Genomic DNA, 20,443 nt, shown 5'->3' with positions numbered 1-20,443 from the left:
GCTGTTGATATATACGCTATTTTTTTTATTAATATTTTTCTCCTCTTTAGTGATGGGCGTATTATTTAAAATTTAAAAAATCATTTCATGATTCAATGTACTTAAATTTGATTAAAAACAATTTTTTTTTTGTAAAAATAGAAATATTTCATGTTTTTTTTCAGTACAACAATTGTCTGATAAATAATCTATGAGTTGAGGAAAAAACAAAATTCAATTTTGAAACGAAGATTGTCGACGATATGGAAAATTTGAACTCGAAGATGATGATAATGGTGAGTTTGGTGATGAAATTGGATAATGACTAATCAATGAGGAATTATGATAGGTGAATGTTCCATTATTACGTTTATGATGAGAACTGGATCCTGCATACAACATAACACCAATATCTCTATGACCATTGATCAAGGCAATTTTCAATGCCGTCGAACCTTCATTATCTTCAATCAATGGATCACAATCAGAATTTGATAATAATAATGAAATAACTTCATTATGACCATGTTCAGCGGCACACATCAATGCCGTTGAACCATCATTATCCTGTAGATTGATTTCGGCACCACATTCAAGTAGAATTTTAGTAATTTCAACACGTCCATGACTAGCAGCCAACATTAAAGCTGTTTGACCATTTTGTTTGGCTTTACGATTAATATCGGCCATTGTAAACAGACGTTCGACAATATCTCTTTGTAATTCATTCTCCACTTTAGCCAATGAAACAAGCATAGTTGCCGTATATCCATTCTTAAAGAGATGTTAAAATTAACAATCATTAAATTATCGTAATAATAAAAAAAAGATTCATTGATAGCTTACCTTATTAAATTGATTTACATCACAGACTTTTGAATCCAATAGGATTGAAACGATATCAAAGTTATTGTATGAGATAGCATAATGTAAAGCTGTATTGCCATTTGGATCGGCCAGATTGACTAACCATTCAAGTAATTTGGTTGTATAATATTTTTCCACAAAATCAAGATAAGATTCGACAGCATGATAATCTGAATCCACTGATGATGATGTACGAAACCAATTCTTTCCTACCACAGCCATACTTTTTGCCTATTTTTTTCCAATATAAATCCATTGTATATAGAGAGAGAAAAAAATTTAACAAAATAAATTATCAATCAACAATTGAATTGATTACAATGTCAACAGATTACAAACTTACAAATATAAGTGAACATTTAGGTTGTGAAAATAGATTTTCATTTATTATTTTTAACGTCGCTTTTAATTCGGCTGTTGGTACAAATGATTTTTTTGGCGAGATATTTGATAATATTTGCTGTTGTTTTTGTCGTTGTTGTTGTTGATGTTGATTTTTATAATCTTTACCAGTTGTATTTGATAATGTTGAAAAAGCTGATTCACTTTCATCTGATAATGGTATGCTCTCGAATTCAGTTGATGATGAGATCATTCCTATCATCATATCGTCATTTTCAGTGGATAATCTTTTATCATTTTCAATCATCAAATTATCATCAATGATTGATGATGGTGATAGCAATGGAACAACATTAGACCTTCCGGTCATTTTAGGATCGACTGATATGCCTGAATCTGACTTTAACATTCGATTTGTATTGCATATCGTTTTACGTGCTGATGGAATTGTCGATATAGTTGTTGTAGTTGAAACTGCTGTCACCGATGTTGGTGATGATAATGGTGGTGATGCTGATGATGACGATGATGATGAAGAAATTGAACCGACTAGACTATAATCAACATTACCACCACCTTTATTAGTTTCATTTAAAACACAATTGTCGCATAAACGACGACGTCTTCGAACAATAAAATGACTACGTAAACACTCGGGCATATCTTCAGTCTTATTATTATTGGAATTCGTTACATTCAAATGTTGGCTAAAATGATTACCATCATCAAGGCTGGTAACGTCTGTAAAAAGTTTCAATGGGCTAGATGTTCGTTGGTTATGGCAATCACGTACCACTTCGACTGATGAAGATTCATCATCCGCCGAAGACGTCGTATCATTATCATTATCAGTTGATCTAGAGATCTTATCATGTTGAACATCAGCAACTGAATCGATATTGGTAGCCATATTATTATGATCATAAATCTTTTTACTACCACTTATATGATCGCCAATCTTACTATTACTAATCAGATTATCATCAGTTTGAGAATTTTTTTCTTCCATTTTAATCGGCATTATCAAATGATGTTCGGTGTTCATGGTTGTTGATGATTCTGTTGTTTTAACCAATGGTCGAATATCTCTATATTTGAGATCAGTCTGTACGAATGCATTACGATATAAAACACAGGGAGCAAAATTGGTTAATGTTCCAATATGACGATATTTTATTGGTTCAACATTGAATGTTTCGAATTTAATCAATGATAATTTTTTATTCATTTCTTTGGCAACTAAATAGAAAGAAAAATCAACATAAATCAATAAAGATTAACCCATTTATGACAAATGAAAAAAAACAAACAAACAAAAAAAATGTATTTATTTATAAATAATAACCAAGCATTAAAAATAATGGCTTACCATCATCATCATTATCATAATCATCATCATCGTCATTTATCTTTGTTTGATCGATTGCTTCCGCCTCGGGTAATTTTGCCGAATCTTTAGAATTTTTGACCATTTTTTCTTCTTTCTCTTCGTCATTATTTTGTTTGGTTGTTAATTTTTCCATCAAAATCAATCGTTCAGATTCTAATTCGACCAATCGTTTTTTCATTATTGATATTTGTGCAACTTGATTTTCAAGCTCTTTAACTCGTAATAAACTTTGCGCTAGATGATTACGTATCTGTGTTAATACCGATTTAGATAATGATGTTGTCGTTGTTGTTGTTGTTGTTTGTTATCGATGATGAACATTCCGATGATTCCGAAAGTGGTGCCGATGATGATGCTATTTGTTGTTGTTGTTGTTGTTGTGATTGTTGCTTGCTGTAATTCTTCTTCTTGTTCCTGTTGATATTGTTCAATTGCTGTATCAATAGTAGCAATGGCAAGACTAACAGATGTTTTATCATCATTATCTAATAATAATATACGTTCATCAATAACACCATCAAATGATGTTGAAATAGTCGTTGATTTCGAATGCATTGATTCTATAGATTCATGATGTGAAAGATTGGATTTTTTAAAATCTTGTTCCAATTCTTCTGGATCAAGAATAAGATCAACATCATCATCATGATTATCATTGAGGTATTTTTCATCATTATTAAAATTGAAATTTTGTTCAATTGAACTATGAATTTGTTGTTGTTTATATAAAGACGGTGATAATGGTGTTTTTGTTGTTGTTGTTGATTGATGATTATTCATATGATAATTTTGATTTGAATTCTGGCCATATAATGCCAATAATAATGCATCACAATAACGAACAAAATCTGTATCAATATGAAAACCATATGGACAACATTTACATGAATGATGATTTAATTGATGTTTTTTATCATCATTATCATCATTATTACTATTATTATCACAATTATGATTACGATTCATTTTGATTGTTGTTGATTCATCCATGATTATCATTATTGTACATACACACACACACACACACACACACAGGCACAAACAAACAAAATTATCAAGATGCAATAACAGGAGAATAAATATATTTTGTCGATTGAAAGAAATTTATTTCAATTCAAACACAATGACCATGGCTATAATCACATAAACACGAGAAAAAAAAATGAAGCAAAAGAATCTGTAAAAACAAAAACAAAAAAAAAATTAAATTTTTTAAATTTTTAATTTTTTTTTTCAATCAATAAATTTTTTGAAAAAACATTTCATTCAAAATAAAACAGATGTGCGTGTGTGTAAATCAAAATTTTCCTTTTTCAATGTTGATGATAAAATATTCACCACACACACACACACACGCAGCATACCACCACACATGGTAAAGAAATTTTTTTTTCCATTCATTCATTCACATACATCATGGTGGTCATGATGGGAATGAATTTTTTTTTTTGTTACGGCAAAATCAAAACATCCATCCAACTATTATACCATACACAATGAGATGAGATCCTACGCTTGAATACAAATCGAACCAATAAAAAAAAAGGATACAAATGACAGAAGAGAGAAAAGGAACAAAGTTGAAATGGAAATTGGAAAAAGAAAAAAATTTTTTTTCATTTCATTTCGTTTCGTTTTGTTTTATGGCTTTTTATCGTGACAACAACAACAACAAACTTCAAGACTTACCCTTCACTCAAAAATTGGATGCTTTGATGATTTAGTTTTTTTTTTTTGTTTTTATTTTTGTCTGATGAGAAATTAATGGGCAAACATTAATCGATATGATCGATGATGATTGGACTAATTCATTGATTTGGATTGATTGATTCATAGAAATTCGTATTTGACAATTGAAACAACAACAACAACAACAAAAAACTTGATCTAGAAACAAACAAACAACTGAATCATTGCTTAATTTTCAACGTCAAAAAAAAACCATTCATTAGTAAATGCAACACAAAAGACAAAATGGAAAAACAAAAAAAAAAACAAAAACAAAAACAGAGAAATTAATTTAACAACATTGGTTTGACTGACTGACTGATTTTTTTTCACATTCTATTTGTGACAAAATTTTTTTTTTTAAAAGCCAATATACACATACAGGGGGACAAACTCATGAAATGTGAAATCAACCAACCAGGCAAAAAAAAAAAATAAAAAAAAAATCAATCAACGTGTTATGTACACAACCAAGGTAAAATCGGTATGTGTGTGTGTGTGTGCACCGTTAGATACATACAATTATTATTATCATCATCATCATCATCATTAGGAATGTTTGAAAATCTATGGCTTACACTTGTCACCAAGACATTAATAACAGCAACAACAACAACAACGATGACGATGAGATAACCAAGAGAGAGAGAGAGAGAGAGAGACGGCAAACAACCATCAGACAAGAGTTAATTGAAAGTTATCATCGATAAATAAATAAATTTAAAAAAAAAATCTCTGATGATTGGCACCCGAAAAGAAAATAGTAAAAAAAAAAATTTGAAATTGAAATCTGTGAAAAATTAATTTTTTACACAGCCACCAAAATTTAATGGTGATAATAATAATAATTTATAATTATCAACAGTAAAATCTTGTCACAGAGTGAAAATAAAATAAAAACAAACAAACAAATTGATTGATTGATTGATCGATCCGAATTGTAGTCGCTGATGATTATTTAAATCAATAATTCGAATGTTATGAATGAAATGAAATGCCGGTCACGTTTCGTTGTTGTCGTTATTATTATTATATTATTATTATGGTTCCTGGAACATTTTTACATCCATAATTTCTCTATCTCTCTCTCTCGGTCTTTTTATCACTGGTAATCTATCTGTCTTTTTTTTGATTACAATCTATGGTTACTATCTTTATATCCTATTGCACGACAAACAAATAAACTAAATAATAAACAAACAAAAAAAAAATTTATAAATATAAATCCAACTTACCTAGTTTACAATAGGTTGTGTGTGTGTGTGTGTTTGTGTGTCGGTGTGTACACTGTATGCACATTTAGTGACAATGGAATTCGAATAAAAATGGAAATGTACAACAACAAAAAAAAGGGAAAATAAAGCATGAAACAAATTTATTATTTCTTCAATATTTTCATCAGGTATATACAGGAATGTCCAAATGGTAAATTGTCTGCGATGATGATGATGATGATGATGATAAGAATGGTAATAAAGATGATGATCATAATGATGATGAAGATGTCATCATCATCATCATCATCATTCCATTGTATTTGGATGGAACAATAAATAAAATAAAAATTCAAATAAAGTTACAACCGTCAGTGCAAATGAATGAATGAATCAAGTCAAGCCATTGACCGACCGATCGACCAAAGACCACACAGTGATGATGATGATGATTACAATTGAAATTTGAAACGTGAAAAAAAAATTTCAACATTTTCAACTATAGTGAGAAATAGGAAAAAATTTTTTTTCCATCTTTCACACTCACATTCACATTCACACACACACACACACAGACGAACAATTTAATTTGAATCAGGATTCTTTGGCCAGCAAAAAAAAAATCATTCAAGCATCTCGGTCATTTAATGTTCAATGATTCATGCATGATGAAATGTATGTATGCAAAGACACGGAAATTCAATTGAACAAAAAAAAAAAACACAAAAAGATCAAATTGATCGTGTTCGATTGAAAAATTTATATACACACCACACGCACACATGAACAAGATTTGGTTTGAAATACTGGATTGCGCGCCATTCATTCATCTTACATCATCAAATATCAAATATCGAATACCAATGTGTGTGTGTGTTGAACACAAGTAGTTAGTCTGCTGCTGCAACTAATTATGGGATGGGTAATTTTTGTTGTTGTTGTTGTTTTGAACATTGAATGACAATGATAACAACAACAACAACAACAACGATAATAACCGGCCAACCGAAAAATGTAGAAACAACCAAAACAAAGAACAGCATACACACACACAAAAAAAACACAAACACAAACACTCGATTTAAATGATCGGGATGGATAGAGAATTTTCAAAAAAAAGAAAGAAAAAAGAAAATACTTTTGTTAAATATTAACCGAAATGATGAGATCATAATCATACACACCCGGATAGAGAGAATGAAAAAAAATGATGATGATGATGAGATGAAATGAATACCCGAAACCTGTTTTTTTTCTTTTTTTTCTCATCCATTCATTCAAAACATTCAAACGAGGTAATCCGTACCCGAATATAAAAACACACACATACACACACACAATAGGTCGATTCGATTCGAATCAATGATCTCATCATCATTATTATTATCATCATGTTCATGTGTGTCCAATAACAGGTAAACATCTAATGAGTATATCGATATATACCTGATATATCTGGTAAAAAGGAACAAAAAATTCGGGTTATTTACGTGCATGATAAACATACACACACAAAAACACTTAAAGGCCAGCGTTTTTTTTCACGTTCGAATCATAAAACAGTGTATAAAAAAAAACGTTCGATTTGATTGCAGTCGAGATTTTCTCTCTCCCTCTCTCTCTCTCTCTCTCTGATAAACTTGATTAATCGTTGTTGTTTTTTTTTCATTTCACTTGATCAGAAATATTGTTTACCCAGCATAAATTGACCATCATCATCATCATCAATTAAGATTCATTAATTTTCAATGTTTTTAAATGTATTCAATAGTCGCGTGATTCTCTCTTTTGAACAACAACATTGATGATCGTGATTAATTTGGTTGTTATTGTATGCGGAACTTACCACTTTATATATGATAATAATGACCAATAAACTTTAGATGATGATTATGAATTGATTGAATAGATAATAGCTGAGGCTTATTAATGGTGAAAAGCTGAATTTTTGTTTACAAATCAAAGTAGGTTACAACAAATTGGTGGGAATTTTCAAAATTTCAAAATTTGAACATATCACAAAAAAAACAATTTTTTTTTTAAATCAAATTCTGTTTGGTTATCAAAGGGCTGCTGTTATGATTTTGGACTATGAATGACTCACACACACACACACAATCAACAACAAATGTCCAATGGATTCAATTCCATTGTCCAAAATCTTTGTTGTTGTTGTGTGTGTGTGTGTGATTGAGAATCCAGGTGTGTTTGTGTGTGTGTGTGTATGCAACAAGTAGTGGCAACGTAAAATTGGATTGGAAATTTTTTTTTTATTATTCAAAATTTTCTTTGAAAACAAGTTTATACGATGAAAGTAATGACATCATTTATTAATTCAGCGCGCGCATAAAAGTCACAATATACACATGAGTTTTTTTTTTATTTCGGTTTCGGTCATTTGGGTTCGATTTGTTGTATTTTTTTTTTTTTTTTTTTTGAAATTGGTGACCAATTTTTTTTTTGCTAATCGTTTGCATGATGACCAACGTTAAAACTGAGCCATCATCATCATCATCATCAACGACACTATCGATATCATCATCGAATCAAGATAATTCTACAGCAACAACAACGGCTGGATCTGTAACCGACAAAAATCCTGGCGCTTCAACAACGACCAATGATTTACAAAATAATTTACAACCTACTCCCGGTAGTTTGAAAAATGTTAGTGATCGTGTATTGATTGCAAAAGCTAAACTGGTCGAATCACCATATGATTTGGATGCATGGAATATTCTCATCAAAGATGTTCAGGTAATTTCGAATTCGATTTCGAAATTGTTAAATTTAATACTAATATATAAATTTCAGAATAAAACTCCAGAAATTTCACGCGAACTATATGAACAATTGGTCAGTCAATTTCCAACATCCGGACGATTCTGGCGTTTAAGTATCGAACAAGAGATTAAATGTAAAAATTATGAACGTGTAGAAAAGGTGTGTTTCATTTTTATATTGAATTCGAAAATGATTTATGAAAATAATCAAATTGTAGCTATTTCAACGTTGTCTGGTCAAAGTACTCAACATTGATCTTTGGAAATGTTATCTTAATTATATAAAAGAAGCTAAACATCATCTACCATCATTTCGAGAAAAAATGGGCCAAGCATTCGATTTTGCATTGGAAAAAATGGGCATCGATATCCATTCATATTCCATCTATAATGATTATGTTCAATTTCTTAAAGGTGTTGATGCCCAAGGTAGCTATGCGGAAAATCAAAAAATATCGGCTGTTCGTCGTGTATATCAACGTGGCATAATCATACCAATGTTGAATATTGAAACATTTTGGAAAGAATATCTAGCCTATGAACAAAGTATTAATCCAATGTTTGTCGATAAAGCCATTACCGATCGATCCAAAGACTATATGAATGCCAGACGTGTAGCGAAAGAATTCGAAGCAACCACTCGTGGCCTAAATCGAAATGCACCGGCTGTACCACCACATTCAACACCAGAAGAAAATCGTCAAGTTGAATTATGGAAAAAATATATACAATGGGAGAAACAGAATCCATTGAAAACTGAAGATGTTACATCGGTCATCAAACGAGGTATTGTTATTTATATAATTGCTAGGATTGCTAATTATATAATGAAATTTTTTTTAAAAAAATAGTTGTATTTGCTTATGAACAATGTCTACTATGTTTGGGTCATCATCCTGATATTTGGTATGAATATGCATCATATTTAGATGAAAATAGTAAAATAATGGCCGAAAAAGGTGATATGAATCATCATAAAGCGCTACAAGAAGATGTAGCATCGGTTTATGATCGTGCAACATCTACATTGTTAAAGGAGAATATTCTGTTACATTTTTCATATGCCGATTTTGAAGAGGTATGACTATTTTTAGCAAGAAAAAAAAATTTTTTCCCATAAATTTTTCATGATAATCATATGTCCACTCGAATTGTGTTTTGTTTTTTTTTCTGTTTTGCATTTGTTGTTGTAGTCTCGTAATCGAAAAGATGAATCGATTAAAATTTATGAGAAATTACTTCATATCAAAACGATTGGTTTTAATCCAACTTTGACTTATATACAGTATATGAAATTCACTCGTCGTACTGAAAGTATGTCATCGGCAAGAGCAATATTCAAACGGGCCCGTGCCGATTCTCGTTGTGGTTATGAGGTGTATATAGCTGCTGCTATGACTGAATATTATTGTAGCAAGGTAAGTGATCCATGTGTTCCAAAGAATCATTTTCGATTTCCTTATCCGGAAATTGAATATGAAAAAACCGGAAATGAATTTCTCGTTTAATTTCGTTGTTAAATATAACTAATAAATTCCAATATTTTTTTTTTTACTTAAACATAAAAAAAACATAGAACATGAATATTTCATGTAAAATATTCGAATTAGGATTAAAACGATTCCTACATGAAGCACCATTCATATTGGCTTATATTGATTTTCTAGGCCATTTGAATGAAGAGAACAATATACGTGTACTATTCGAACGTGTACTTTCATCGGATTCAGTTCCAATATCGAAATCATTGTAAGTTTATTATATGAAAACAAAATTGATCATTCTAATCAATGTAATAAATCCATGTTCAAATGTAGAGAAATATGGAATCGTTTTCTAGAATTTGAATCACAAATAGGTGATTTAGCCAGCGTTATTAATGTGGAAAAACGACGATTAAATGTGATTGAAAAACTTCAACAACAACAGAAAAATCATTCCGAAACAGCATGGCTTGTTGATCGCTATAAATTTCTTCATCTAATGCCATGTACACAGGAAGAATTAAAATCTATTGGTTATTTTAATATAAATCCATCAGCTGCATCATCATCATTGTCATCATCATCAACATCGGCCATTTCGGAATCATTGGTCAATGGCCATTCAATGAAAATGTCTATGGATATTGATCGTTCATCTAAAATTCATCGCCATAATTTAAAAAATTCAACAAAATCATCGATTCCTGTACCGAATCTATCACAAATGGTACCATTTAAACCTGTACAAAATCCAGTCAATAATTTAATGCCAGGAGGTATTTTTCCTTATCCACCATCGATTACATCATTATTATCACAATTACCACCACCATTAAGTTTTCGTGGTCCATTCGTTAACATTGATGAATTGATGTCGATATTCAAAACATCACCTGCTATTTCATTTCTAACTGATCCAAGTAAAACGAATTGTCTTATGCCTACCGATGCTAAAGGATATTTTGCATTAGCACTTGAAGCTAGTGATTCATTCAATTTCGGTAGTGGCATTGGAAATTCTGGATCATCTGGTACAAAACGTTCAGCTGGTCAAGCATCATTAATGGATGAAGATGATGATGGTGATGGTGAAGGATCGAATCTAATGCCACCACAATTTGACATTTATCGATCAAGACAGATGCATAAAAAATCGAAAAATTTGTAAAAAAAAACAATTATAATTAATTAATTAATTAACTATATATCATCAACATATGAATCAGAATCATTTCATCAATTTTTTTTTTTTTTTTTTGGTATGAAAAAACAATTATTTCTCTTTGCATATTTTGATCACTTTTATTTTTTATTTTGTTTGCTACTATTTAGTGTTTGTAAATTTGATTTGTGAAACAAAGTTTTTTTTTCTCTCTCATTTATCAATCAGATTGATTAGTTTGATTCGATTTGATTTGATTTGTTTTAATCGATTATATACCAACCACAGTGTTTTTCAAAAAGAATGAATGAATGAATGAACAACGGTTTTATTGGTGAGAATACAAGACAATTGGATATGATGAAATTGTTGAAATTTTAAAATTATTATTCTGAAAGATATTGATGACAATCTCAATTTTTTTTCGTGCTTTGAACAAACAACGGATGAGCCGAAAGGTTTAAAATATTCAAACGGGGACAAAAAAAAATTCTGGATTCGTTTTAATGTAAGAATTACTACTACTATTACTATGTATGTAATTTTGTTATGGGAAAGAAGAAATTTTTTTTTTTTTTTTTTTGATTTTCAAAATATATATGGTGGTGATGTAAATGATGGCAACATTGATTCAGATATCGATTCCGGTGTACGGCCAAACCGAAGAAATGCCGTTTCTTCACCACGTTTACTGCCACCATTATTATTATTAATCATACCATTCAATATTGTTTGTTTCAATGGCCAACTAAGACGACCGAATCGTAGAAATCCTTGTGCAGAAGTTCGCCGTTTTACTGGTACACCAACTGTATTTGTTGTGAAATAGAAATAGAAATAATGATTGATCATCATTGAAATAAAATATTCATTTGAAAAAAAATACAAGCAATAAAAAAAAATTGACTACCTGATGATGATAATAATGAATGTTGTTGATGATGAGGATGATGATGATGATGATGATGATTATTATTATTATTATTATTATTATTGTGAATGGCGTTGGATGCAATGTTTTTCAGATGCAATGGTTGTTGCTGTTGAAAGAATTCCCTGTTGGCTATGTTTTTATAATTAACATCATCATCATCATCATAAATAAATGACAAATGATTTTGAATTGATTGTCGATCTGTTTGTATTGGATGTCCATATAATGATTGCTGTGATTTCATTGGTATTCGAAACATCTGCCATTGCTGTTGATCTAATAATGTGGATTTTGGCCGTTGATCTTCTAAATTCAGATGATTATTATTATTATTATTATTCATTGCAATCAAATTTTTCTTCAAATCATTAATATCCGCCGCAACATGTTTGTTTGATAATAATGAATTCATTGGAAAATGATGATTAATATTGTTGACATTATCAATGATGACATCATCATGATCATCATTATAACCACGGAAAAAAAGTACATTCGATTTTTGGCCATATTTAGATCCATCGATCGATTCATCTTGTTGTTTGTTTCTAACCATATTATTATCATTACCGTTTTTATAATCGTTAATAGTATCATATCCATCATCATCATCATCATCATCATTTTTATTGTAGATGTTTCGATTGGATAAATGTGGAATTTCATGAGACAGTGATGATGATGAACTTTTTGAATGTTGATCCATTATTGTTGATTCTGATTCGATCCCGGTTTTCGATGATGATGATGATGATGATGATATTTGTGGCTGCGATTGTTGCAACGATGACGTTGATGATGGTAAACATTCAACGACAAAATTTTGCTGATATAGGAAACATATTGTAATAATAAATATGACAAGATTATGATGGCCATGTTGGTATTGTTGATGATGTTCAACAGTAAATAACGGATATTTTGTTGTCATTATTACTATTTTCCTGAAATCCGGTTATTCGTTTTTTTTTAATTTCACGATCCAACCACACAATGTTTACGCGCAAACATTCCGATTGATTATTATATAAAATAAATAATAGAAACGGAAAATGAGAAAAAAATAATGTTATTTATCTATCTATCGAAGAAAAAAAAACAGGAAAAGGAAAAGTAAATAAAAAAAACATTCGAATATGAAGCAATCAGATTGATTTGGATTGGGATTCGAAAAAAAATGTTGAAATCTAGAATCTCATCTAATGGAATATTGAATAATTGATTCGTTCTAAGATTAGTTTGTTTCATATATGTTTATTTTTATCATGTTTTTTTCAGTGCAACGTATTCAGGCCAAAAGTGAAGAGGATTATATTTTGATTCAATCAACCACACACACACACATCAGTAAATAAATAGAATTTTCGAAAAAAGAATTCTGTAATAGAATGAGAAAAAAAAATTGTTTCAAAATTGGACTTACTTTCAAATTCACCTTTATAGTATTTTATCACACAAATATATTCAGGTTGATGTCCGATTATAATTATGAATGATCAATGGAAGGATGTGTTGATTGAAATCGTTCGAAATGAATTGACGATGATGATGATGATGATGATTGTACACAAGCTGTCCCAATTGAATTGTCTTCGTCATAGACCAGATTTTTAATTCTTATTCATTCAAATTAGGTGAACAATGATGATAAAGTAGACGATATTTCATGATATTTTTGACTAACTGTTTTTTTCTGGAAAAAGCAAATGAACCAGTGAAATAGACATCAACTATTATAATGATCATTACACATACTTATCATCATGGTTTTTATTCATGCCAAAAAAATGTCGAATTCAATTTCAAAATCATTGCGTTGTTTCTATTCTAGATGCGCACATCATGCGTTTCCGTATACCATTTATTTTTAGCCGTCTTGGCCAATCAAAATTCAAGAAATTCATTCGTATAGGTAAGATTGTATGGCCAACAAATCCAAATGAAAATGGCTGGCATGCTCGGAAAAAACAGAGAAATAAAAAACGGTGGTTTTTTTTATAAAATGAACATGTTCATACCAGATGTAGATTTAGATTTTATCTTCTTCGTGATGATCATGATAATCATCGTTCGTTTCGTTGATTTATAATTTAAAAAAAAAACAAAAAAAAAAAGATTTTTTGACTTTTTTCTTTTTCCATAACGACCTACGTTTGATGATTTTAAAAAGATTCGAATTTTTTTTTCTTGTTGTTGTTGTTGTTGGGGCAGATTAAATTTAAGAATCGCCATCACCACCACCACCACTACCTACTCGTTCCTTTTTCCGTTATGATGGTCATCATTATGATTATGAAACTTATGTTACACATTTCATCATCATCAAAGTTATATAAAGTCAAATCTACATTTCACCTAAAAAAAAATTCCAGGAAACAAAAGTAATTAAAGTTTTTTTCTTCTTGTTGACATCAGTACCTTGCTTGCAGTTTTTTTTTTTGTTTATTCCAACAAGCCGGAATTAAGCAAATTTTTCAAAGTGACCTAAAGAAAACAAAAAGAAATGAAACATGGAATTTCATAAAAAAATAATTCGAATATATTTACGTATATAACGATGATGATGATGATGATGACGGCGACAACAATAACAAAAAAAAGAGTGAAAACTTATCAGATTAAATCAACGAAACGTAAATGTTTTTAATCAAATGATGATTCTATAACGTTGATTTTAAGTAAAAAGTTTTTAGGTATTTTTTTCTCCAACAATAAAGAAATTACGACCAAGGTTCGGTTCTGTCGAAAAAAAACACACCGAGAATCGAATACAAAAAAAAATAATAAGAATTAAGAAAAAAAATTAAACAACAAAAAAATTTACCCGACAACAACAAAAAAAAGTTTGTTTGTTTTTGAGAGCCGAAAAGTTTTTTTTTTTTGTTCAACCATTATAAAACAGCGGATTTGTCTTATCGCCGATGGTGAATAGGTTAGGTCCAGCTGGGAATAAAAATTAATTTTTTATTCGCCGTAAAAAAACATTACATTTGCTTTGTTTGGTCAAATTTTGTTTTTTGTTCTGTTAATTCATTTCGAAATGTTTAAAAAGCAAATAAAAATTTTTGTCGCATATACAACGATGACGATGATGATGATGATGAGAATGGTGATGTTACCGATTATTTATAGGACTAATGGGTAGTGGATAATCGTTTTTTTTCCTTTACAGGATTAATCGAAGGAGAAATTTTTTTATTTACTAAATTAAATGCGATTCGATGTTTGTGAATGATGAAAATTTAAATCCGGTCACGTCTTTTATGAATTTTATGTTCGAATTTTCGAATTTTTTTTTCTCTGTTTCTTTCACAGAAAAAAAAACCAATTCAGTTGTGTTGACATGAATGTTTTCAACCTTGAATATATGATGATGATGATGATGATGTTTATGTGGTTTGTTTGAAATTTTTTTTCCGGTTTATTTTTTTTTTCGTGTAAACACTCAAGTTAAAGCTTTGTTTTTTTGCCATTATTATCGTCTATGTTTTGTTTTTATTATTGAACTATATATCAATTATAATCATCAGAAATAAACAATCTCTGAAATTATGGAACGTATGTATTGTTCGACACCATCGGCAGCATTGGTCGACAATGATCAACAATTTGATCATTCCCAATCAACATTTGAATCGATAGAGGGTTTTTCCAATTTTATCGTTTTGAATTATTCCGATGATAATGATGTTGGTGGTTGTGATGTTGATGATAATCGACATTCATTGGGTAATTTAGAAAATGGTGTCGATCATAGTTACTATGCTGAGCAAATTAATTCTTTGGTAGCTCAATGTAATCAATATCAAACAGTGATCAAACGTCATGAAAACGAAATTGATTATTATCGTAAACACATTGAAAGCCTAGAAGATGATTTTTCCTGTATGAGTTCATCATTGGCAACTGCTGAAAAAGCTGCAAATAATTATAAGAAAAAGCTTGCCAATTATGAACAAACAATTGATTCACTTGAAAATGAATTGGAACATGTCCATTCGAAAATGTTTTCGGCTATTTCATCATCACCACAAAGTCTTAGTTTTACTAATGAAATAGATTTCAAGGTATTTTTCCATTATTTATTTATTGAAATCACATTTTTTATTTAATCATCCTTATAGATTGACAATTATGATAGACGAAATTTTACTGGATCAACAACAAATGGATACAAAATTACTGATGATGATATGGATCGTTTGCTATTAACATTGAAAGAATATTATGATGAAAATATCGAAATGAAATCAAAAATTGAATCAATGCAAAAAGAAATTGATCGTCTCAAGAAAGATAATGAAGATTATCGTTTACAATCGTTGGATTGTTCTAATTCTAAAATTAAACCATCTGATGATCCACATCATAGCCATAACCGTGTTGATCGCTATAAAATGTCTACACCTAACAAAAATTTTATCTCATATCAAGCGCTTAATATTTCTCTTAACAATACATTTAGTATAGATGAAGATTATGAATGTGATAATATGATTTTTGATGATAATTTCAAACAATTTAATTTTTCCACTATGGCTGCTGCTAATTTCGAATGTCAACAGCAAAATCGACAACATTTCATTGATGAAAGTCTTATGAATGTTTCACGGTTGCCATCGATTGATTATATTGAAAATGAAGAAATGCCTTCACGTATGGCTCGTGGCGATGACCTTTCCACTGTGGTTGGAGATACATTCACAAAAATTCTCTTATCGAATTCAACATGCCACTCATTAAGTCTTTGTGATATTAGTAATATTGAAGATCAAAAAATGCCAAGATCACCGATCGCTGGCCTTGATTCTACTTATTTCAGTATTCACAGCGAACCTCAAACTAGTGCAATCACCATGCATGGAGCTCAATTGACGGTTTATGATATGAATGGAAATTATGAATCGCAGCTTGAAAACAATGATCTCGATGGAAATCCGGGGGCAGAATTGGAACCGGAAAAGGGTCGAAATTTTATGAAAATCAAATCAATACCACTGATAAACAGGCGAATTTTCATAGGAAAACAATTGTTTATATCATTTTTCTTTTTATTCTATTCAACATTTTTATTGAATCTACAACAAAAATTTCGTATCACAAAGTTTCGATTGATAATAATATTATCGATTGCTTCCATATTTGGCTCATATACATGGACAAGAATAAAAACAATCGATCGATTTGGTCGACAAATGATTGAAACACGATTGATACCATTCTATTCAATTGAGGAAATATTTATCGAAATAATGACACAATCTGGATTTATTGATTATCTGAATCCATTTTAATTGATTACGATGAAAATGAATATTGTGACGAAATCGATCTATACAATGTATAATGAAACAAAATAATTCTAGACACACATATAAACTATATAACTTTGTAATCATCAATCAACTATTATTTCATTATATGATCATCATTATCATTATCAATTTAAATAAAAAAAACAAATTATAAAATGAAATTATTTTTTTTAAAAAAGAAACAATCACATTGAATAAGAATGGTAAATGAATGATGATTATCATCATCAAGATTCTAAATTTAATGTGTGCGAAACGGAAATCATTATGGTTTTACAAATAAAATCAGTTGTTGTTGTTGTTGTTGCTTCTGTTACAATTTTGCATATTATTATCATTATTACAAATTCGTATAAATTCCAATGGACAAAATGAAGACAAAGAAGAAGAAAAAATTACGGAAATTTTGGAAAGACATGTACAGGCATTATGAATGAATGGAAAATGAAATTCAATTGATGCCGAAGAACGTTGTATGATTGCATATATATTTATAATATATAGATTCTATTCTATGATTTTTGTTGTTGTTGTTGTCAATTTTCATATTTATAATGTACGACCTGTAGTATGTATTGTATGTGATGTTAAATGATCACCACTACCACCGGTACCAAATGTTTCAGGTTGAAAAAATTTATGTTGATTATCAATCATATCGATTAATTCATTTGCCGATGGAATGCGACCAGTGGTTATTTTGGACCAAATTGGAACATCTGTTTGAATGGAAGAAAAAAAAGAATTGAATTCAATGAATTTATTTTTATATTAATAATAAAAAAAAAAATGAAATAAATTTACCATTGTAGAATATTTCGAATGCACCACTAGACATTAATTGACTTTCCAATGTATTGGCAAGAAAAAATGTCATCATACAGGCATATAATTTATGTTCACGCATCCATTCCCAAAAATGTGGTGTTTGTAAACCAAAATAAGCAAAAGGGTTAACATTTGCCACCAACAAAGCAATGGCAATCATTTTTGTTATTGATATTAGCTGAGCAAGTTTACTTTTCAAAAAGCTTGGATTATAATTCGAACCAATTACGGTTAGATCAGGAAATTGATCCATAATCATTTTACGATATTCTTCAAATGCTCTTTGGTAACCACATGAATAACAATAAAGAATTTTTATTGTTGGCCTTTGTTGTCGGAATGACATGGATGGAATTTCTTTTTTTACAGAATCAATTGCATCCGCTTGTGATGATGGCTGATAAGATTTAAAGAATAAATCTCTTGCAGTATATGCAACAAATATTGCAAATAATATGAAACAAATATTTCTATCCATAATTATTAAATGCCAATGATGGATCAATCAATTGATGATACAATGATGATGATGTTGATGATAATAATTAATTTGATGATGACAATGATGACAAGCAAAAAAAAAAATAAATGAACGATGAACGCGAGTATTATAATTGTGTAAAAAATGAATTTGTAGAAACCGCAACATCAAAACAAACAACAGTATCCCCAGATGTTTATACGTTTCAAATATTATGGATGAATCAGGAATGACTAGTTTATACATTGAAAAAATTGACTCAATTTTCGTGTTCATCTGTGCGTACAGAATTTTGAATTTACAACCATTTTTTTTTACATCGAAAACTTTAATATATCTGTATAATAATGGATTCTAGCGATATATGGGCCGATTGTAGTGATGAAGAAACATATTATGAACCAAATGTTCATTATCGAATACATCCAATCCATCGAAATGTACGTTTATGGGAACCATCCGGTATGGATATTGTAACATTATATGAACAAATCAAAACAAACGGTTATGTTGAATTGGAATGGAAATGTCCAGGCAGGATATCACCATCACAATTAACTGATAATCAACAAATGGACGAATCAAATGATGGACAACGAAATAATGACAAAGAATCAGGTGACCAGGAACAAGTGGAAAAAACGGAATTCGATTTTGATAATGCATTCGATGATGATGATGATGATGATCCAACCAATAAATCAACAAACCGTGTACTGGGAAAACATTCACGATCTCAACCAATGATTACGAAAACAAAAACGACAACAAATCTGACAAAAGTAATGCAAAATATTAAAAAATATCAACTCAATGATTCATCTGATCAATCATCGATATGAAATATTATTATTATTTATTCGGATCAACAACAACAATAAAAAATACCATCAATTTCAACTATTAACATTAAAAAAAATGAAGAAAAAATGGAAAAGATATGCCCACGATAATTTGTTCTCAAATAACCGATAGAAGAAGACGAAGCGGAAAAAATTAATAAATTCAATACTGGACTGATCCAAATTCGATTTGGCTATAATTGATGAGGGGCGGCACCAAAACCACTTTTCATTCATCCCTCTATACCCGCGAACATTGTGATCATGTGAACTTTATCCATGAATTAACAGCAAGAGTGTTAATGTTTTTTCCCTTCAAACTTGAAAATTTATAGTTTATCTCTAACAAACATAATTTTTGTATATGAAAAAGTTAACACTCTTGTAGTTAATTGGACCCGAACATTGAATATGATGTGCAGCAGTGTAGGATGTTGTTGCGAGAAAAGTCAACTGTATACTTTGGTTTCTATCACACACACACACACACAAAGTCGGGTATCCCGTTATAATATAATAATGGGGCATACGGACTCTATTTTTATATCATTCACCATTCACAGACACATACAACATATACATCGCTCGATGGATCATTTTGAACTTGATTCTTGTTCGGGTTTTTTTTATAATATCAAAATAATATGAGTCTGCGTCATGATAATTGAACATGGAAAGGCAACAACAACAACAACAACAACAACGACGACGAATAAAAAAAATTCCTTTCATTCTGTATTCTGTTCTGTATTTTTTCTTCCTTTTTTTCACATTTTCAATTCAATTCAAAGAATTCGCCCATTCAAAAACATACAACATGCTGACATCCATTAACATCATCGTTCATATACACACACACATATGCACAATACAAACTGATTCTCTCTGTTTTTTTTTTATTTCCAAAGTTTTCTTATTCGAATTGATGATTGTGTATATGTGTGTGGTTGTTTCATTTCATTCAACCGTAAACATTATATTATAAATGAAGAAAAAAAAACATATAACCATGTTTATTGCTTTTTCGTTCATTTGTTCGTTTTGATATCGAATCCAAACATTGTGTTCGAAATAAAAACCTTGTATTATTATTG

General features: G+C 30.0%; 6 protein-coding genes across 19 annotated transcripts; 3 read left to right on the top strand and 3 right to left on the bottom strand.

Moving 5' to 3' along the window:
* Window positions 1-4: 4 nt before the first annotated feature.
* Window positions 5-7,746, bottom strand: Kank (KN motif and ankyrin repeat domain-containing protein 2 kank). 4 transcript variants are annotated; one of them, XM_075731824.1, is made up of 5 exons: window positions 7,367-7,746; window positions 2,558-3,755; window positions 1,190-2,427; window positions 826-1,077; window positions 5-753 (listed from the first exon to the last, which is right to left on the bottom strand). In XM_075731824.1, the coding sequence occupies exons 2-5, from the start codon at window positions 2,754-2,756 to the stop codon at window positions 214-216; spliced, it is 2,229 nt and encodes a 742-aa protein (XP_075587939.1). In that variant the 5' UTR covers window positions 2,757-3,755; window positions 7,367-7,746; the 3' UTR covers window positions 5-213. The 4 variants fall into 4 exon arrangements, with proteins under 4 accessions (XP_075587939.1, XP_075587940.1, XP_075587941.1 ...); XM_075731825.1 differs by lacking the exon at window positions 7,367-7,746 and adding an exon at window positions 5,542-6,387; XM_075731826.1 differs by lacking the exon at window positions 7,367-7,746 and adding an exon at window positions 4,268-4,637.
* Window positions 7,747-7,852: 106 nt separating this feature from the next.
* Window positions 7,853-11,347, top strand: su(f) (cleavage stimulation factor subunit su(f)). Of its 2 annotated transcripts, XR_012832279.1 has the most exons (8): window positions 7,878-8,277; window positions 8,335-8,463; window positions 8,522-9,089; window positions 9,155-9,381; window positions 9,497-9,721; window positions 9,880-10,052; window positions 10,121-11,046; window positions 11,120-11,347. XR_012832279.1 is itself a non-coding variant. In XM_047057378.2 (7 exons), the coding sequence occupies exons 1-7, from the start codon at window positions 7,996-7,998 to the stop codon at window positions 10,953-10,955; spliced, it is 2,439 nt and encodes an 812-aa protein (XP_046913334.2). In that variant the 5' UTR covers window positions 7,853-7,995; the 3' UTR covers window positions 10,956-11,165. The 2 variants fall into 2 exon arrangements, 1 of the variants encoding a protein (XP_046913334.2); XM_047057378.2 differs by having other exon boundaries at window positions 7,853-8,277; window positions 10,121-11,165.
* On the bottom strand, window positions 11,197-15,068 carry LOC124493346 (uncharacterized). 10 transcript variants are annotated; one of them, XM_075731819.1, is made up of 9 exons: window positions 14,708-15,068; window positions 14,431-14,622; window positions 14,302-14,367; window positions 14,035-14,238; window positions 13,902-13,926; window positions 13,639-13,840; window positions 13,307-13,576; window positions 11,860-12,827; window positions 11,197-11,758 (listed from the first exon to the last, which is right to left on the bottom strand). In XM_075731819.1, the coding sequence occupies exons 8-9, from the start codon at window positions 12,812-12,814 to the stop codon at window positions 11,538-11,540; spliced, it is 1,176 nt and encodes a 391-aa protein (XP_075587934.1). In that variant the 5' UTR covers window positions 12,815-12,827; window positions 13,307-13,576; window positions 13,639-13,840; window positions 13,902-13,926; window positions 14,035-14,238; window positions 14,302-14,367; window positions 14,431-14,622; window positions 14,708-15,068; the 3' UTR covers window positions 11,197-11,537. The 10 variants fall into 10 exon arrangements, with proteins under 10 accessions (XP_075587934.1, XP_075587932.1, XP_075587935.1 ...); XM_075731817.1 differs by having other exon boundaries at window positions 13,639-13,832; XM_075731820.1 differs by having other exon boundaries at window positions 13,639-13,758.
* Window positions 15,069-15,199: 131 nt separating this feature from the next.
* LOC124493343 (uncharacterized) lies at window positions 15,200-17,346 on the top strand. The gene is made up of 2 exons (XM_047056413.2): window positions 15,200-15,950; window positions 16,008-17,346. The coding sequence occupies exons 1-2, from the start codon at window positions 15,435-15,437 to the stop codon at window positions 17,175-17,177; spliced, it is 1,686 nt and encodes a 561-aa protein (XP_046912369.1). The 5' UTR covers window positions 15,200-15,434; the 3' UTR covers window positions 17,178-17,346.
* Window positions 17,347-17,396: 50 nt separating this feature from the next.
* On the bottom strand, window positions 17,397-18,716 carry SelT (selenoprotein T). The gene is made up of 2 exons (XM_047056414.2): window positions 18,003-18,716; window positions 17,397-17,917 (listed from the first exon to the last, which is right to left on the bottom strand). The coding sequence occupies exons 1-2, from the start codon at window positions 18,502-18,504 to the stop codon at window positions 17,748-17,750; spliced, it is 672 nt and encodes a 223-aa protein (XP_046912370.2). The 5' UTR covers window positions 18,505-18,716; the 3' UTR covers window positions 17,397-17,747.
* A 37-nt stretch (window positions 18,717-18,753) lies between these two features.
* Window positions 18,754-20,443, top strand: LOC124493345 (uncharacterized). The gene has a single exon (XM_047056415.2). It carries the CDS (start codon window positions 18,855-18,857, stop codon window positions 19,347-19,349), a length of 495 nt encoding a protein of 164 aa, XP_046912371.1. The 5' UTR covers window positions 18,754-18,854; the 3' UTR covers window positions 19,350-20,443.

The sequence above is a fragment of the Dermatophagoides farinae genome, chromosome 6, assembly GCF_024713945.1.
Source record: "Dermatophagoides farinae isolate YC_2012a chromosome 6, ASM2471394v1, whole genome shotgun sequence".
NCBI lineage: Eukaryota > Metazoa > Arthropoda > Arachnida > Sarcoptiformes > Pyroglyphidae > Dermatophagoides > Dermatophagoides farinae.
Note: the sequence above shows the minus strand (reverse complement) of the source record. Positions and strands in the feature narration are given on the sequence as shown.